Here is a 17664-nt window from a genome sequence, read left to right on the forward strand (position 1 = left end):
GTTTAACAGTCTGTTGGCCTTGAGATAGAAGCTGTACAGTCTGATGGCCTTGAGATAGAAGCTGTCTGATTTGAGTGTGTGTGTGTGTGTGTGTGTGTGTGTGTTTCACACATACGCCTCCACACACTTGTCTTAATAAACCACAAGGCTCTTTTATTTATAAGTAATGAAGCGTGATCTTATTACATAGCAGGAACATCGACTATATGTAGGTGAACGCAGTAGATTTGATATCCCATGATGAATGAAACATCTTTCTCATCAGGTGTATGTCTTTGAAAACAACATTTACTACCAGATGGATGTGAAAAGCAGTTCTTGGAGACTGACGTCTTCAGGACAAGAACGAGTTGTCTTCAATGGCATCGCTGATTGGTTATATGAAGGTAGGACCGCCACTGTTCTGATAATATTGGTCAACAATGGTTGAGAATGGTCTTAAATGACAACCTCAGACTGGAATTCATCTATACTGTGTGGACAGTATAGGTACATTCCACTACTCTGAAATGGCTCCCTTTGTTTATGGCCTGGGGACTGTCTTTTGTAACCACGGATAGCAAAAGGACTTGTGGTGTCCAGCATAGAACAGGATTCACACACACACACACACACACACACACACACACACACACACACACACACACACACACACACACACACACACACACACACACACACACACACACACACACACACACACACACACACACACACACACACACACACACACACACACACACACACACACACACAGATAGTGACTGTATTTACTCTGTTGAATAGCTCTATGACGATTGTGCATCATATAGGGCCATTATTACGTTCAGCTAGATTATTGGGTGTTTAGAGCAGGAAAAATAGAAATGTCCCCACATGAGCTATTTTTACACATTATATTGTGTTGGCCAATGGAAAGTGAAGAGGATGTTAATTTTGTCATCTCCTACATGATTTCTGCCTGCCTGGCACTCCTACTGCATATTGGTTCAGCCTCTCCATGAATCCAAAGTTTACACAGTGTACACACGCACATTATTATTTCTGGAGGAAGTAGAAAATAGTAAGACGAGGAGCTAAAAAAGGTAGATAATTAAAAATAAGTGTCTTTGCATTTCTTTCCATTAAAAAAAATACATGTCATTAGTGCTGTGAATGTGTTTTGACAGGCTTATTTTGTTGTGTAAAGTGTAGAGTTACCACATGCAATGTTTTATCCACTTGGTATAAACATTTTACTAAAAAATCTCCTTTCATTGTTTTACAGAGGAAGTGCTGCACTCTCAAGTGGCTCACTGGTGGTCCCCTGATGGGTCACGACTGGCCTACCTCAACCTCAACGACACTCTGGTACCCAACATGCTCCTGCCTCGCTTCACTGGCACCCTCTACCCCAGGGGCCAACTGTACCCTTACCCCAAGGTAACAGTCAGACCAACTGTACCCTTACCCCAGGTAAGAGTCAGGCCAACTGTACCCTTACCCCAAGGTAAGAGTTAGGCCAACAGTCCCTTACCCCAAGGTAAGTTAGACCCGGTACCAATTTAGACCAAGTTAGGCTGACAGTAAACTTACTCCAAGGTAAGACGTAGACCAACAGTATCCTTACTAGGGCTGTAGCGGTCATGAAATTGTGTCAGCCGGTGACTGTTATGCAAATTACTGCCAGTCTCACAGTAATTGACCATCATTAACATAAACACGTTTAGCATCTTTGACTTCCACGCATAGCCTACAACCCCCTGGAATATCTATATATTTTTTAAAGTAGAATAAATACATGTAATATAACCTACACCATTACAATAAATTATTTATTTTAGACAGGTTAGTTTAGAAAATGTAGACTATTTCAGAAGAGCAGAATCGCAAACTTTTCTATTATTTTAGGCCTGATCCAGTTATGCCATAAGGCTGTGGGATACACTAGTTCATTTAGCAGACAATATTTGCTTAGAATTCTGTGGCATTATTTTATAGTATGAAGAATACAATTGAACATAGCTGAATAAAATTAAATGGATATTTTCTCCAAACGATTTCCGAGGTACTGCAATTATGAGTTTATTCTGTGTTGAGTGGTTAACAAGAAATCAGGTCCACCTATATGCTCAATTTAGAGTTATTTATGCAACTTTAATTGTGATACAAACGTTGGGCTGCATCCCCCTTGTGATGCCGTTGTGCATTTTGGCTGAATATAATAATTATAATTCCCTTTTCTTGACTGCCAGTCGCAGCACTCCAAAGCACCTCTTACTCACATGGCTCTCTCAGATATCTCAATTCTTATTAGCCAATGACCTTCAAGTGATCGGGTCCTTCTCACAGGCATCTCAGCTCCGAAGTAGGCTACAAGTGAAGACAGACACATTGGGGACGCAACTGTGCATGTCCTTCTCGAATTCTGAACATGTTAGAAGAACTGTTCAAATGTTCTTTTCATCAGCCAACAAGATGAGTAGGCCTAATGAACAGCAAAAGCACTAGCATATGTCAATCTACTATCCCCCATAGTACAAACATTTTGCAATTCTATTGGTCCACGTGTTCTTCTGTGTGAGAAATAAATATTCCAAACATACTCTGGGACAGTTGTGGGATGCGATACATCCCAAATGAATACATCCACTCGCATAAAAAAAAAAAAACATTTTAAAAGAAATGAAGCGGATGCAACAGGTCAGAATGTTTAGCTTAAAATGTTAATAAACTATTAGGCTATTTCTACATATTATAAGAGCATGGCTGATAGACTACGGTTCCAAATTCCGAATGATCCAAAATGCAACCAATTAGCGGGAAAACACCATTCTCAAAAGTGACCGCAGATGCCATTATGCATGGAATGCTTTATTATAAAAGGTGCATTTTTATGGTGAAAATAATGTTACTCGAACTGGAAACTCACGCGTCACCTATGTACAGTTGGGCAAAAAAGTATTTAGTCAGACACCAATTGTGCAAGTTCTCCCACTTAAAAATATGAGAGAGGCCTGTAATTTTCATCATAGGTACACTTCAACTATGACAGACAAAATGAGAAAGAAAATCGCATTGTAGAATTTTTTATTAATTTATTTGCAAATGATGGTGGAAAATAAGTGTTTGGTCAATAACAAAAGTTTATCTCAATACTTTGTTACAGTATGCCATTAGGCTCTACACCGGTTGTAAAGGAGTTATTTGCCAACTTTAACTGTGATACAAACCTTATTAAAACATTGGCCATATGGGCCAATGAGATGTGTGACTGATTTTAAAAAGTCACAAAACAAGGCATGTGCTGTTTCTTGCCTTATTGCAAACAAAATCATTCACAGGTGAAAATACATAATTCACAAGTGATAATATTGTCACCCATCAGAAATATTCTTAATTTAACCTGTTGACTCGTACAATCACATATTTGTGATCATTGTTGAGTGGTCCCTGCAGCGTACGATCTCACATATGTGATTGGAACAGTAGCAACAGAACGTATGACGCAACAAATGCGTCTAAACAGCATTGTTGGCTGAACAGCATCTAAATATTTTTTTTTGTACTGATGGAAAATAAAGGTCTTAAACTGTATTCCTCAATTTGACCTTTTATTATAAAAGATAAATGTAAACTTCATCATCCAAGCATCACACGGAACACATCCACAGCCAAACTCATTCAATAAACCAGTCTAAATAACAGGGTGCGCTGACAAGAAAACAAAACATAACAGCTGGACTAGTTTACAATGTACCACTTCTCTGGTGAGGACGAGACTAATGTAATGTTGTTTAGAAAATAAATGTGTGTCAGCTAAGCTAACAGCAGCTAAATTCTTTATGATGGGAGCCATATTTGTTTACTGTATGTTTGACTTGGTGAAAACTACCTAATCCCAGAATGCCATTCACTATAAGACACAAGTCCATGGGGGTAGAAATGGGGGAAGGTATTGTGGAGGATATGATGCAGGAAATATTACTATGATGGGGATTAATCAGTAAATGGGGAGCAAACACAAGATAAGTTATACGCTAAATAAAAATACCCCCCCCCTTTAAGATTTAGATGCACTATTGTAAAGTGACTATTCTACTGGATGTCATAAGGTGAATCCACCAATTTGTAAGTCGCTCTGGATAAGAGCGTCTGCTAAATGACTTAAATGTAAATGTATGTAAACCCCTGGAAAGGGGACTGACCTGGCAATCCTGAGGTACCAAAGTTACAATCTGTTGCCATGTTCAAAACAACTGGGAAATGGGAAATCTCCGACTTCCGACATCAGTGTGCTCAAGACAACTGGGATCTCGGAAAAAACTAGCTCAGACTGGGAAAAATCGTTTTCAACATGGATCGCATCCAACTCGGAATTCCAACTTGGGAACTTGGGCCTCTTTCTAAAGCTCTGAATTACTGACCTGAAGATCATTGATGTCATGCTTTTACCTAGTATTTTTCCGAGTTCACAGTTGTCTTGAAAGCACCATAAGTCAGTTGAGTGAACTATCCCTTATTATAACATCTTTGGTCTGACAGACGCCTGCATGACCATCAGAATGCATTGTATGATGTCAACAGACATGGTACCACACATAGCCGGAAAATAGCTTAGCATTAGCTCATCATAATCAGGACATTCAAAAAAGTATTTTACACACATCATGTGTCCATTACAGTCTATGCAATAATTGCAATGCATGATTTGTCACCAGTACTTGAAAACATGTGAATAAAACAGTAAATACATTATGATGCATACATACATATGGTGTGCTACAGCTGAAGTGACAACACGATATACAGAAAATAAGCCACTTTGATAGGAACAAAGTCCAATTTGTAAGGAAAACAACCATGAAGGCAATGCAGGCGCCAGCCAGAAAATGTGCTGGGGAAAACATTTGTGCAAGGCCTGTTCTGACTATAGATGCGCAATGTCTTCATACTTGATCTGGGAAAACACTAGGGAAGTGCCTGGGCTCTCGTTGAAGAGAGAAGTTTGTCCGCTAAAACATAAATTGTCCACAAGAGTGAAATGATCTACTTATTATGAGACTTAACGAGGAGGCGAAATCTAAACTGAAAACTTGTTAGAAAATAATTTTAAATTGACAGCCTATAGTTAATTAGCGGCAGCATGCCTTGGTTTGAGGGCAGCGCATGTAACTGTCCTGTTGCATAACAGAAATATTTTGGACCAGTGAGAGCATTCTGACGCCACGCATGAAAAACTCATGCCGGGGCGAAGGTTAGAGATATTTGGAACTCACACTTGAAAAGGTTCATCTTGTCTTTACAGTGCCTTGCGAAAGTATTCGGCCCCCTTGAACATTGCGACCTTTTGCCACATTTCAGGCTTCAAACATAAAGATATAAAACTGTATTTTTTTGTGAAGAATCAACAACAAGTGGGACAAAATCATGAAGTGGAACGACATTTATTGGATATTTCAAACTTTTTTAACAAATCAAAAACTGAAAAATTGGGCGTGCAAAATTATTCAGCCCCTTTACTTTCAGTGCAGCAAACTCTCTCCAGAAGTTCAGTGAGGATCTCTGAATGATCGCAAAGTTCGCAAAGTTCAAGGGGGCCGAATACCTTCGCAAGGCACTGTACATATACTAAATAGTATATGTGTGAAAATAGTTTTGATTTAGAATGGACCATTATCACCATTATTTGCACTTGTCTTGGAACAGGGGCAGGGTAAAAAAAAGCATGTTATATGCACTTACTGTAAATAGTGAAAGGAGAATGCTTTTCCCGTGGTTCCTTTTCATGCCAGCCAGGATGGCTATACTCTTGTTCTAAAGCGAAGCAATGTGCTTAATATTAGGAAAGTTGAGAAATAAATATAGTAGGCCTAGCATATAGAAAGCTGATGGGCTCATCCTCTTTTTTAATTCGAGGCCATCAACACTCTCACACAATTGCATAGCCCATGGAAATGTTGCGCAACATGAGCTCCTGGGCTCTCATGTAGTGTTTGATTAGATTTTCGATGACATTTGCATTGATGTCAGAGTGATTAGAGGTACAGTGGAGTGTGGAATACCAGGCAGTTAGCAAGTTTGGAAGGCTACTAATGACCATCAGCAGTATCAGAGCTTGGCGAAGTCTATTTATCGTGACTAAACGGTCATGTGGAATTCGACTGCTGTCATGACTCATAGCTGCCGGTTTGGCGGTAATCTAGTCACCATAACAGCCCTAATCCTTACCCCAAAGTACAAATGAGCCCAGCATTATCTCTACTCTGGTGTAGGGTTTGGTATAGCAATATTACCACTTCAAGGACGCAGCGTGTATAACTCTACTTAAATTTCATAGTGGGGTTAGGTCAACCCTTGCAGGTCCAGAGAATGAAGAAACAATTAACTGCCCATAGGGGTCCTACTTTTGTACTCAGAAACAGGACACAGCTATTGTCACTGACTTTGAGTGACTGTGAAATTCTAGTGCTTTTGATTGATTGACTGATTTGCGAAAGAGGTAGCACAATAAAGTCAAGAGACCTTTTTAATTTTGGTCCCTAAAGTGCATGGGGCAAAAAAACATAACATTACATACACGGAACAAAAATGTGTACTGCGACGTGCGACAATTTCAAAGACTTTACTGCGTTACAGTTCATATAAGAAAATCAGTAAATTTAACCACATTTATTAGGCCCTAATCTATGGATTTCACATGACTGGGAATACAGATATGCATATGTTGGTCACGGATACCTTTAAAAAATGTAGGGGCCTGGATCAGAAAAACGGTCCGTATCTGGTGTGACCACAATTTTCCTCATGCAGCGCGTCACATCTAATTCACATACAGTTGATCCGGCTGTTGATAGTGGCCAGTGGAATGTGGTCCCACTTCCCACTTCTGTCCCACTTCTTCAAACGTGAAGAAGACGGATGTTGGTTAATCAGCTTCTTGATATGCCACACCTGTCAGGTGGATGGTTTATCTTGGCAAAGGAAAAATGCTCACTAACAGGGATGTAAACAAATTTGTGCACAACATTTAAGAGAAATAAGCTTTTTGTGCATATGGAAACTTCATGGGATCTTTTATTTCAGCTCATGAAACAGTATACTATAGATACAGACACATTACATAGATACAGACATGAAAATTGTTCTATTGTTCAATCATCAGCCAGCTTTTGAGATTTTTTAAAAATGAAGTTACGGTCGGTATAGCTTTGAGTTGCTGTGGTACTTTGTTCCACTCAACAGCACGGTGTACTTACCAGACTCTTAAATTTAACGAGCACATTCTGTGTAGAGTAGCCATGTAGCCAAAGCCCTCTCCTGGCTCTTCCAGGGCATAAAGAAGAAACAGCTTCATCATATTACAGGTGGAATGAATAATTAAACCTGCACAGGGCTTTTTGGCTTTAGCTTTTTCATCCTGGTTAAAAAGAAAATCTTGTTTTATTCATATCAACGCTGACTGGCTTCCTTTGAAGAGCACGGTGGTGGTGGTTGCAGGGATCTGTAGCGTTAGGCGGGAAGTGCTGTGATATGCTATGGTAAGGAGAGGTGATGCTCTACCATCCTCTGTTCTGGAGGGGAAGAGTGGGGCTACCTCTCGAAGGGGCGAGAGAGCAGTGGGGTAGAGGAATGTTGCCTCGCCCGGACAAAGAATTAGAGTCAGAGAGGTTCATGGGAGGGAATCTTATTAATAAACCACAGCAAGTTTTGATCACACACGCACAAACGCGCACACACGCAGGCAAGCACATACGTACGTACGTACACACATACACACACATATAACAGTATGCACATACACACACATATACAATGAGAACTTTGCACATACCCACAAGAGAGGCAGGCTAATATCGAGGGAGTCAGCGAAGAAGAGAAGTCATTTCTCTTGGAATATCAGTTGGCATATTGTTTTTTTCCTTTCACCCAGAGACCCGATTATGCCGAAAAAAGAGAATAACAGAGCAAGATTATAATGCGGTTGGCAAAATCAGTGCAGTGAAAGCCAAAGTTTGACTCCTGTCATCTTCAAGTTAGGATCTGTGGTATGGGACTCCTCCAGCCCTGATAGACTAATGAGCTGTGTGTTTTAAGGGGAGGACTGAGCTCATCTGGGAGAAAACAATAGCCTCGTTACGATGGGCCTTGAAGGCTTCTGCGCAACACAACTCTTGTTTGCTCCATTTGTGATTCTCCCTGGTCATTATAGTCTCTGACGAGGGACTGTTTATGAACGCTGGCATTTCAAAACATGACAAGAACAGAGCAGAATGTTGTGGGGCTGTATATCACAAACTGTTCATGCCTTCTCTGTATAGATTATAACGTCTTCTATGTGTGATCTCCGTGCTCTCAATGGTGGGTGAGCACTTTGAAAACTGTTGTGCGTGTGGTTTTTCTATTTGTGTTTTAGGTGGGGCAGGTCAATCCCACAGTTAAGATTTACGTCGTCACCTTGGATGGGGGATCCCAGACAATTGAACTGCGACCTCCCAACAGCTTTGAAAAAAGGTATCAATTGAACAATCTTGTTTCTATATTATGAAGAGACCAGCATGTTCAATTAAAAAAGACAACGATCGCAGCATGTCGTTCATTAAGCCCCAGTTGGCAGCATATCATTTAGTTTTTTAAATAAAAAACAGATACATAATTGTGTCCCAATGGCCCTTTGTCCACTATAGTGACTACTACATAACCATGGTGAAATGGGTCACAGCGGAGAAGATTGGTGTGCGCTGGTTGAACCGAGCCCAGAACACCTCCATCCTGTCGCTATGTGAGGTCACTATGGGGGCATGTCTAAAAGTGAGCATCCTACAGTAAAAGTCAAAAGTTTGTACACACCAACTCATTCAAGGGATTTTCTTTATTTTTACTATTTTCTAGATTGTAGAATAATAGTGAAGACATCAAAACTATGAAGTAACATGTATGGAATCAGGTAGTAACCAAAAAAGTGAGAAACAAATCTAAATATATTTTATATTTTAGGTTCTTCAAATTAGCTACCTTTTGCCTTGATGACAGCTTTGCACACTCTAGGCATTCTCTCATCCAGCTTCACCTGGAATGCTTTTCCAACCGGCTTGTTCCCACATATGCTGAGCACTTGTTGGCATTCTCTTAACCAGTTTCATGAGATGTATTTCAATTAACAGGTGTGCCTTGTTAAAAGTTAATTTGTGGAATTTCATTCCTTCTTAATGCATTTGAGCCAATCAGTTGTGTTGTGACAAGGTAAGGGTTGTATACAGAAGATGTCCCTATTTGGTAAAAGACCAAGTCCATATTATGGCTTTGAAAGTTTCTTCAAGTGCAATCGCAAAAACCATCAAGCGCTATGATGAAACTGGCTCTCATGAGGACCGCCACAGGAAAGGAAGAGTTTCCTCTGCTGCAGAGGATAAGTTCATTGCTGTTACCAGCCTCAGAAATTGCAGCCCAAATAAATGGGCATCAACTGTTGAGAGGAGACTGCATGAATCAGGCCATCAAATCAAATTGTATTTGTCACATGTGCCAAATGCAACAGGTGTAGACGTTACAGTGAAATGCTTACTTACAAGCCCCGAACCAACAATGCAGTTTTAAGAAAATTAAGTGTTAAAGAATACAAATTATTATTCTACATTGTAGAAAATCATAAAAATAAAGAAAAGCCCTTGTATGAGTAGGTGTGTCCAAACTTTTGAGTGGTACATGTACACGTTACTGTCTTTGCGCTGTGAAAGGTCTGATGGGTTGTCCATGTCTACAGTTCAAGGTTTGAACAGCAGACACATATACCCTGCACTAACCTCTCTCCGTTTCCTCCTCAGAAACATGTGATTACATCAGAGAAGTGGCTTGATCGTCAGGTAAGCATGCATAAGGTTTGTCATACTGTTATTACACAGATATTACACAAGTTCATTCAATAATTTATTGTGCAATACTTTTCACTGGAGAGGGATACAAAGGAAATACCTTGCAAAACCAGAAAATCCGCCTATTTTGTCTGGTCATGACCAGTTGGCTACACTCTTTTTTCTTACAGAATGAAGAGCCATTGTTTTCCAAGGATGGGAATACCTTCTTCCTGACCATGCCAATAAAACATGGCGGACGAGGGTCATTCCACCATATCACCATGATATCTGACCAGGTAGGATGTTCAGCTGTCATAGTTGTGGTAAAGAAAGTCTCAATTAGGTTATTCGCTCTCTTGTTGTCCCCCATGATAAAATTGGGGAGGGGACTGTGGACCTGTCTCCGTCCGTTAGTGCGTTAATACGTTAGTCACACACGACATGTCAGACAGAACTGGCTTGATTTTGAAGAAACTTTTGTGAATAATGCGTCTTGCCATAGAGATCCGGTATTTACAAAATTACATTGATTGGCCAGATGGTTGTGCTATAAGAAGAGATTGAAAATGCAAACTTTGAAAGGTCACGCCCCTCACACCATTTGACCTAAACTTTCACTTCGGCATGGTCGAGTACATACTGTAAATGCATATAAATCAAAGATATTCATATTGCAACAACATTTTTTACACATGTTGTAAACACTGTCAAGAATCATTCATATCGACCACACGGTGGCACATGTTTAAATGTCTTGTTCTGTTTGACTCTTGATCTGTTTGGAACACATGTTAACCTCACTTGGGTACGCTAGTGTCCCACCTCGTCAACAGCCAGTGAAAATGCAGGGTGCCAAATTCAAAACAACAGAAATCCCATATTTAAAATTCCTCAAGCACACAAGTATTTTACACCATTTTAAAGATACACTTGTTGTAAATCCACAGTGTCAGCCACAGTGTCTGATTTCAAAAAGGCTTTATGACGAAAGCACACCAAACGATTATGTTAGGTCAGAACCAAGTCACAAAAAAACACAGCCATTTTTCCAGCAAAAGAGACTAGTCACAAAAAGCAGAAACAGCGATAAAATTAATCACTAACCTCTGATGATCTTCATCAGATGACACTCATATGACTTCATGTTACACAATACATGTATGTTTTGTTCGGTAAAGTTCATATTTATATCCAAAAATCTGAGTTTACATTAAAGCTTTATGTTCAGTAGTTCCAAAACATCCGGTGATTTTGCAGAGCCACATCAATTTACAGAAATACTCATAATAACCATTGCTAAAAGATACAACTGTTATGCATGGAATTTTAGATCCACTTCTCCTTAATGCAACCGCCAGACCGTCAGATTTTTTTTAAACACACCATGCAATAATCTGAGTACAGGACTCAGACAACAAAACAAGCCAAATAGATACCCGTCATGTTGTGGAGTCAACAGAAGTCAGAAATAGCATTATAAATATTCACTTACATTTGATGATCTTCATCAGAATGCACTCCCAGGAATCCCAGTTCCACAATAAATGTTTGTTTTGTTTGTTAATGTTCATAATTTATGTCCAAATACCTCCTTTTTGTCCAGGAGTTTAGCCCAGTAATCCAAATTCATGAGGTGCGAGCAGACAAACGGTTAAAAAGTTCCATTACAGTCCGTAGAAAAATGTCAAACAATGTATAGAATCAATCTTTAGGATGTTTTTAACATAAATCTTCAATAATGTTTCAACCGGAGAATTCCTTTGTCTGTAGAAATGCAATGGAACGCAAGCTAACTCTCACGTGAACACGCGTGGTCAGCTCATGCCACTCTGGCAGACCTCTGACCCATTCAGCCCCCATTCCCCCCTCCTTCACAGTAGAAGCATCAAACAGGTTCTAAAGATTGGTGACATCTAGTGGAAGCCTTAGGAAGTGCAATATGACCCCATAGACACTGTATATTCGATAGGCAATGACTTGACAAACTGCAAACCTCAGATTTCCCACTTCCTGGTTGGATTTTTTCTCAGGTTTTTGCCTGCCATATGATTTCTGTTATACTCACAGACATCATTCAAACAGTTTTAGACATTTCAGCGTGTTTTATATCCAAATCTACTAATTATATGCATTTCCTAGCTTTTAGGGCTGAGTAGCAGGCAGTTTAATTTGGGCACGCTTTTCATCCCAAATTCCAAATACTGCCCCCTACCATAGAAAAGTTAAGGGATATGAGTCTAGCTATCCCATGTGATATCTCAGACACCATTGACCTGGTGTGGATTAACCTGTTAATCCTACCCCCTACTTTTTCGAACATTCTGTTAAAAATCGTGCAACATTTCAGCGCCCTGCTACTCATGCCAGGAATATAGTATATGCATATGATTAGTATGTGTGGATAGAAAACACTCAGACGTTTAAAAAACTGGTTAAATCACGGCTGTGACTATAACAGAACGTGCGTTTCATCGAAAAGTGCAGGAAAATCTGATCACTGAAAATGGGAAAATATATCCATGCGCGACTTGAACCCATTGATAAAGGTGAACCACATTTAATGGGGCTGAGGTTGCAATACCTACAGCTTCCACACGTTGTCTAGAGTCTTGTCATTTGCCTAGGCTTTGTTTCTTGGTCAAACAGACGCAAGGCAACGCATTTCCTCCGGTCTCCGACCAGATATTTTGGTTGAGAATTACCCGGACATTATTTCCAGACGGACAGCTACAGAATATACTTCGCCTCGTGATCAATTTGATCGCTTATTAACGTTTAATAATACCTAAAGTTGCATTACAAAAGTATTTTGAAGTGTTTTGAGAAAGTTTATCGTCGACTTTTTTAATTAAAAAAAATGACGTTACGTTATAAGACGCTATTTTTTTTCGTTTATCACACAGTCTTCATAGATCGATATCTAGGCTATATATGGACCGATTTAATCGAAAAAAATACCCAATAGTGATTATGGGACATCTAGGAGTGCCAACAAAGAAGATGGTCAAAGGTAATGAATGTTTTATATTTTATTTGTGCGGTTTGTGTAGCGACGACTATGCTAATTATTTTGTTTACGTCCCCTGCGGGTCTTTTGGGGTGTTACATGCTATCAGATAATAGCTTCTCATGCTTTCGCCGAAAAGCATTTTAAAAATCTGACTTGTTGCCTGGATTCACAACGAGTGTAGCTTTAATTCAATACCCTGCATGCGCATTTTAATGAACGTTTGAGTTTTAACTAGTACTATTAGCATTTAGCGTAGCGCATTTGCATTTCCAGATGTCTAGATGGGACGCCTGCGTGCCAGGTAGGACCAAGAGGTTAAACTTGGGTGAATCATGCTTCTTGCCATGATGCTTCTTGCCATTCTTGCCAAAAGTATACTGACCAAGGGGGGGCGCTGCATCTTTCATGGGGGACATGTTTACTGCCTTGTTTTGTTATACATCGCACATGGGCTATACAAGGTTATGTTGAGTCTCGCGTGTCACTGCAGGTGATGTAATGTGTGTTTGTTTTGTTTCCCTGCTCAGTTCAATGGTGATGAGGTCAACATGCGCCACCTGACCTCTGGCAGCTGGGAGGTGTCTCAGATCCTGGAGTATGATGAGGAAGCAGATACAGTGTACATTACTGATACTCAGACCATACTCTGACATATGGTTGCACAATTCTGGTAACTTTCCCAAAATCCCAGTGGAAGATTAGCATAATCAGGAGGGAGTAAGCAGAAAATTCAGAATCCTCCAACTAGGATTACTGGAAAACCTGGGAAGTTTGGGAAAGTTACCGGAATTCTCAACCCTACTCTGACATGCCTTCGATGTAGGGCTGAATTCAGTTGCAAAATATTGTTCAGGAATGTCATGCCGACTGAACAATGGACAACATATCATAACAACATATTTTCTTCTCTTTCTATAGTTATTTCCTTAGCACAGAAGATAGTTCAATGCAAAGACAACTGTACAGGTACTGTATACATTCATTTAAATAGAATGTATAGTAATTGCCAATATGCATCCATATGCATCCAACAGATATCAACTCTGGTCCAAACATTTGTCTAGAGGTAAAGTGCATTTGGAAAGTAGTCAGACCCCTTGACTTTTTCCACATTTTGATACGTTACAGCCTTATTCTAAAACTGATAACATATTTTATATATTTCTACACAATATAATTCTACACACAACACCCCAAAATGACAATGTGAAAACAGGTGTGTTAAATATTTTTGCAAATTTAAAAAATATATATATATATATTTACATAAGTATTCAGACCCTTTGCTTTCAGACCCTTTGCTATGAGACTTGAAATTGAGCTGTTTCCTGTTTCCATTGATCATCCTTGAGATGTTTCTACAACTTGATTGCAGTCCATCTGTGGTATGTTCAATTGATTGGACATGATTTAGAAAGGCACACACCATTCTGTATAAGGTCCCACACTTGACAGTGCAGAGAAAAAACAAAGCCATGAGGCCAAAGGAAAGGTCCGTAGAGCTCCGAGACAGGATTGTGTCGAGGCACAGATCTTGGGAGAGGTACCAAAAAATGTCTGCAGCATTGAATGTCCCCAAGAACACAGTGGCCTCCATCATTCTTAAATGGAAGAAGTTTGGAACTACTAAGACTCTTCCTAGAGCTGGCCACCTGGCCAAACTGAACAATTGGGGGAGAAGGTCCTTGGTCAGGGAGGTGACCAAGGACCCAATGGTCACTCTGACAGACCTGCAGAGTTCCTTTGTGGAGATGGGCGAAACTTCCAGAAGGACAACCATCTCTGCAGCACTCCACCAATCAGACCTTTATGGTAGAGTGGCCAGACGGAAGCCAATCCTCAGTAAAAGGCACCTGACAGCCCGCTTGGAGTTTTCCAAAACGCACCTAAGGACTCTCAGACCATGAGAAACAAAATGATTTGGTCCGATGAAAACTTTTGGAATAAATGCCAAGTGTCACTTCTGGAGGAAACCTGTCACCATCCCTACTTGAAGCATGGTGGGGGCAGCATCATGCTGTGGGATATTTTTCAGTGACAGGGACTGGGAGACTAGTCAGAATCGAGGGATAGATGAACAGAGCAAAGTACGGAGAGATCCTTGAGAAAACCTGCTTCATAGTGGTTAGGACCTCAGACGGGGGTGAAGGTTCCTCTTCCAACAGGACAACGATCCTAAGCACACAGCCAAGACAACGCCGGAGTGGCTTCAGGATAAGTCTCTGAATGTCCTTAAGAGGCTCAACCAGAGCATGGACTTGAACCCGATCAAACATCTCTGGAGAGACATGAAAATAACTGTGCAGTGACGCTCCCTATCCAACCCGACAGAACTTGAGAGGATCTGCCGAGAAGAATGGAATAAACACTGCAAATACAGGTGTGCCAAGCTTTTAGCGTCATACCCAAGAGGGTATTATGTGTGTAGATTGATGAAGGAAAAAAACTGTTCAATACATTTTAGAAGGCTTAACAAAATGTGGAAAAAGTAGTGGTCTGAATACTTTCCGGATGCACTGTATATTGTAGGGACCAAGCTCTCAAGTTAATTTGACTCTGACCTCTTCCCGTATTTTATTTTCTCGACTTCTTTCAATCAGGGTGTCGGCGGTAAACCCATTTCAACGTGAATGCCTGACCTGCTCCCTGTTCAAAACACAATGCTCCTACTACGATGCAGTCTTCAACCAAGACTATCAATATGTCCTGCTGAACTGTAGAGGTAACAGTTCAATAAAGAGGATCAGTTCAATCTGAGTTGGATACATGCCACCTGTAATTTTGCAGTGTGTTTTATATAACATTTTCAGTTGAATGTACAACATATAAATTACAATAATAATTAGCAGACATTCAGTGACGTTTAAAATGTTGTCATGAAATGCTTAACAAATGATTAGACATTTTTACAAGAACAAAAATGGTTATACTTGGTCTCGTTTCTGCAGGTCCTGGTATACCAAGAACTACCCTTTACAAACTGAATGACATGAGCAGTAAGTACAAGGGCACCATCAATTCAAACAATAACAACCATGGCACTGTGTGCATACTGCTTGCTTGTGTAAGAAAGGAAGAACAGTGGGATGAAGGGAAGAAAGGATTTTTTTTTTAGCAGGTCAAGGTTTTACACTTAATTCAAGGAGTTACACCCGGGAGTACACCTGGTTCTATACTATTTACTGCAGAATCCAGCCTATTGACCAATGAGACCTGGTCAAAAGTAAGGCTCTAAATAGGGAATAAAATGCCATTTGTAAAGCAGTCTAGGATACTGGAGTAGATACATGATCAACCTCTTCTTCCTTTGCAGGCACACTCCGTGAGTGATGTTGTTTATTTCACTCATTAAAGTTGCGTCATTATATCCTCCGTAGGGCCACAACAAATGTATGTCGCTGAATCAGTTTCCTAGCAATTTGATCATCATTTAGATGGATGTGGTACAATATTTAAATGAAACCTGGGTATCCTAAAGCATGTGTGTGCATTGAGTGGGATGTGTTTGGAAAATGTGTGTGTGAACAGATATGGTAATGTGATCAAATGAAAGGAGTCATGTCTATTGAATCAGTTCTACCATATGATTTGATTATGCTGCTCGTTTCAATTTAAATGGGTTTAATTTTCAACTATGGATGTGTCTATTTTAGGATATTATGGCATACAATGTGCCTTTAGAAAATATTCATACCCCTAGATTCCACATTTTGTTGGGTTAAAGCCTGAATTCAAAATGGATCAAATAGATTGTTTTATCTCACCCATCTATGGTACACACAATACTCCATAATGACAAAGTAAAAACCTGTTTTTAGACATTTTTGCAAATGTATTGAAAATTAAATACAAAAATGATCTAATTTACGTAAGTATTCACGCCCCTGAGTCAATACATGTTAAAATCACCTTTGGCAGCAATTACAGCTGTTTCTTTCCGGGTAAGTGTAACGCAGACGCTGGGAGTCAGGACGCAAGTTCAGGAGGTGAATTTAGTCATAAATAGAACAGAGAGGGGGAGCGGGAGAAGACGTGACAGTAAGTCTCTAAGAGCTTTGCATACCTGGATTGTACAATGTATGCACATTATTATTAGTTTTATTTCTTCAAGCTCTGTCAAGTTGGTTGTTGATCATTGCTAGACAGCCGTTTTCAAGTCTTGCCATAGATTTTCAAGCTAATGACAAGCATACCCATAACATGATGGAGCCACCAACACGCATACTCAGTGATGTGTTGTGTTGTGTTGGAATTTCTCCAAACATAACACTTTGTATTCAGGACATTTTTTAAATATTTTTTTATTCTGTTTTTTTTTATTCCTTCTTTTCACTCTATCATTTAGGTTAGTATTGTGAAGTAACTACAATGTTGTTGATCCATCTTCAGTTTTCTCCATTCACAGCCATTCAACTCTGTAACTGATTTAAAGTCACCATTGGCCTCATGATGAAATCCCTAAGCAGTTTCCTTCCTCTCCGGGTTAGGAAGGATGTCTGTATCTTTGTAGTGACTGGGTGGATTGATACACCATCCAAAGTGTAATTAATAACCATGGCGCGAGATGGTTGGAGTCGTCAACAAAACCGCAGGCCAAAAAATATGATACGTTTTTGAACTACCGGTAGTTGAGGATGCCTGGTCATTCTTTAAGAGTAACTTCCTCACCATTTTAGATAAGCATGCTCCGTTCAAAAAATGCAGAACTAAGAACAGATACAGCCCTTGGTTCACTCCAGACCTGACTGCCCTCGACCAGCACAAAAACATCCTGTGGCGGACTGCAATAGCATCGAACAGTCCCCGCGATATGCAACTGTT

General features: G+C 40.0%; 1 protein-coding gene across 1 annotated transcript in view; it reads left to right on the forward strand.

The window, feature by feature from the left end:
* Positions 1-17664, forward strand: part of LOC118367558 (inactive dipeptidyl peptidase 10-like) — a 64748-nt gene that overhangs the window by 29521 nt on the left and 17563 nt on the right. Inside the window, exons 7-16 of the mRNA XM_052493929.1 lie at positions 266-386; positions 1268-1422; positions 8396-8493; positions 8667-8790; positions 9804-9842; positions 10022-10129; positions 13371-13462; positions 13762-13809; positions 15444-15565; positions 15792-15839. Coding sequence (XP_052349889.1) covers positions 266-386; positions 1268-1422; positions 8396-8493; positions 8667-8790; positions 9804-9842; positions 10022-10129; positions 13371-13462; positions 13762-13809; positions 15444-15565; positions 15792-15839 — 955 coding nt within the window. The remainder of the gene's footprint in view (positions 1-265; positions 387-1267; positions 1423-8395; positions 8494-8666; positions 8791-9803; positions 9843-10021; positions 10130-13370; positions 13463-13761; positions 13810-15443; positions 15566-15791; positions 15840-17664) is intronic.

Source organism: Oncorhynchus keta, chromosome 34 (assembly GCF_023373465.1).
Source record: "Oncorhynchus keta strain PuntledgeMale-10-30-2019 chromosome 34, Oket_V2, whole genome shotgun sequence".
In the NCBI taxonomy this organism is placed as follows: Eukaryota; Metazoa; Chordata; class Actinopteri; order Salmoniformes; family Salmonidae; genus Oncorhynchus; species Oncorhynchus keta.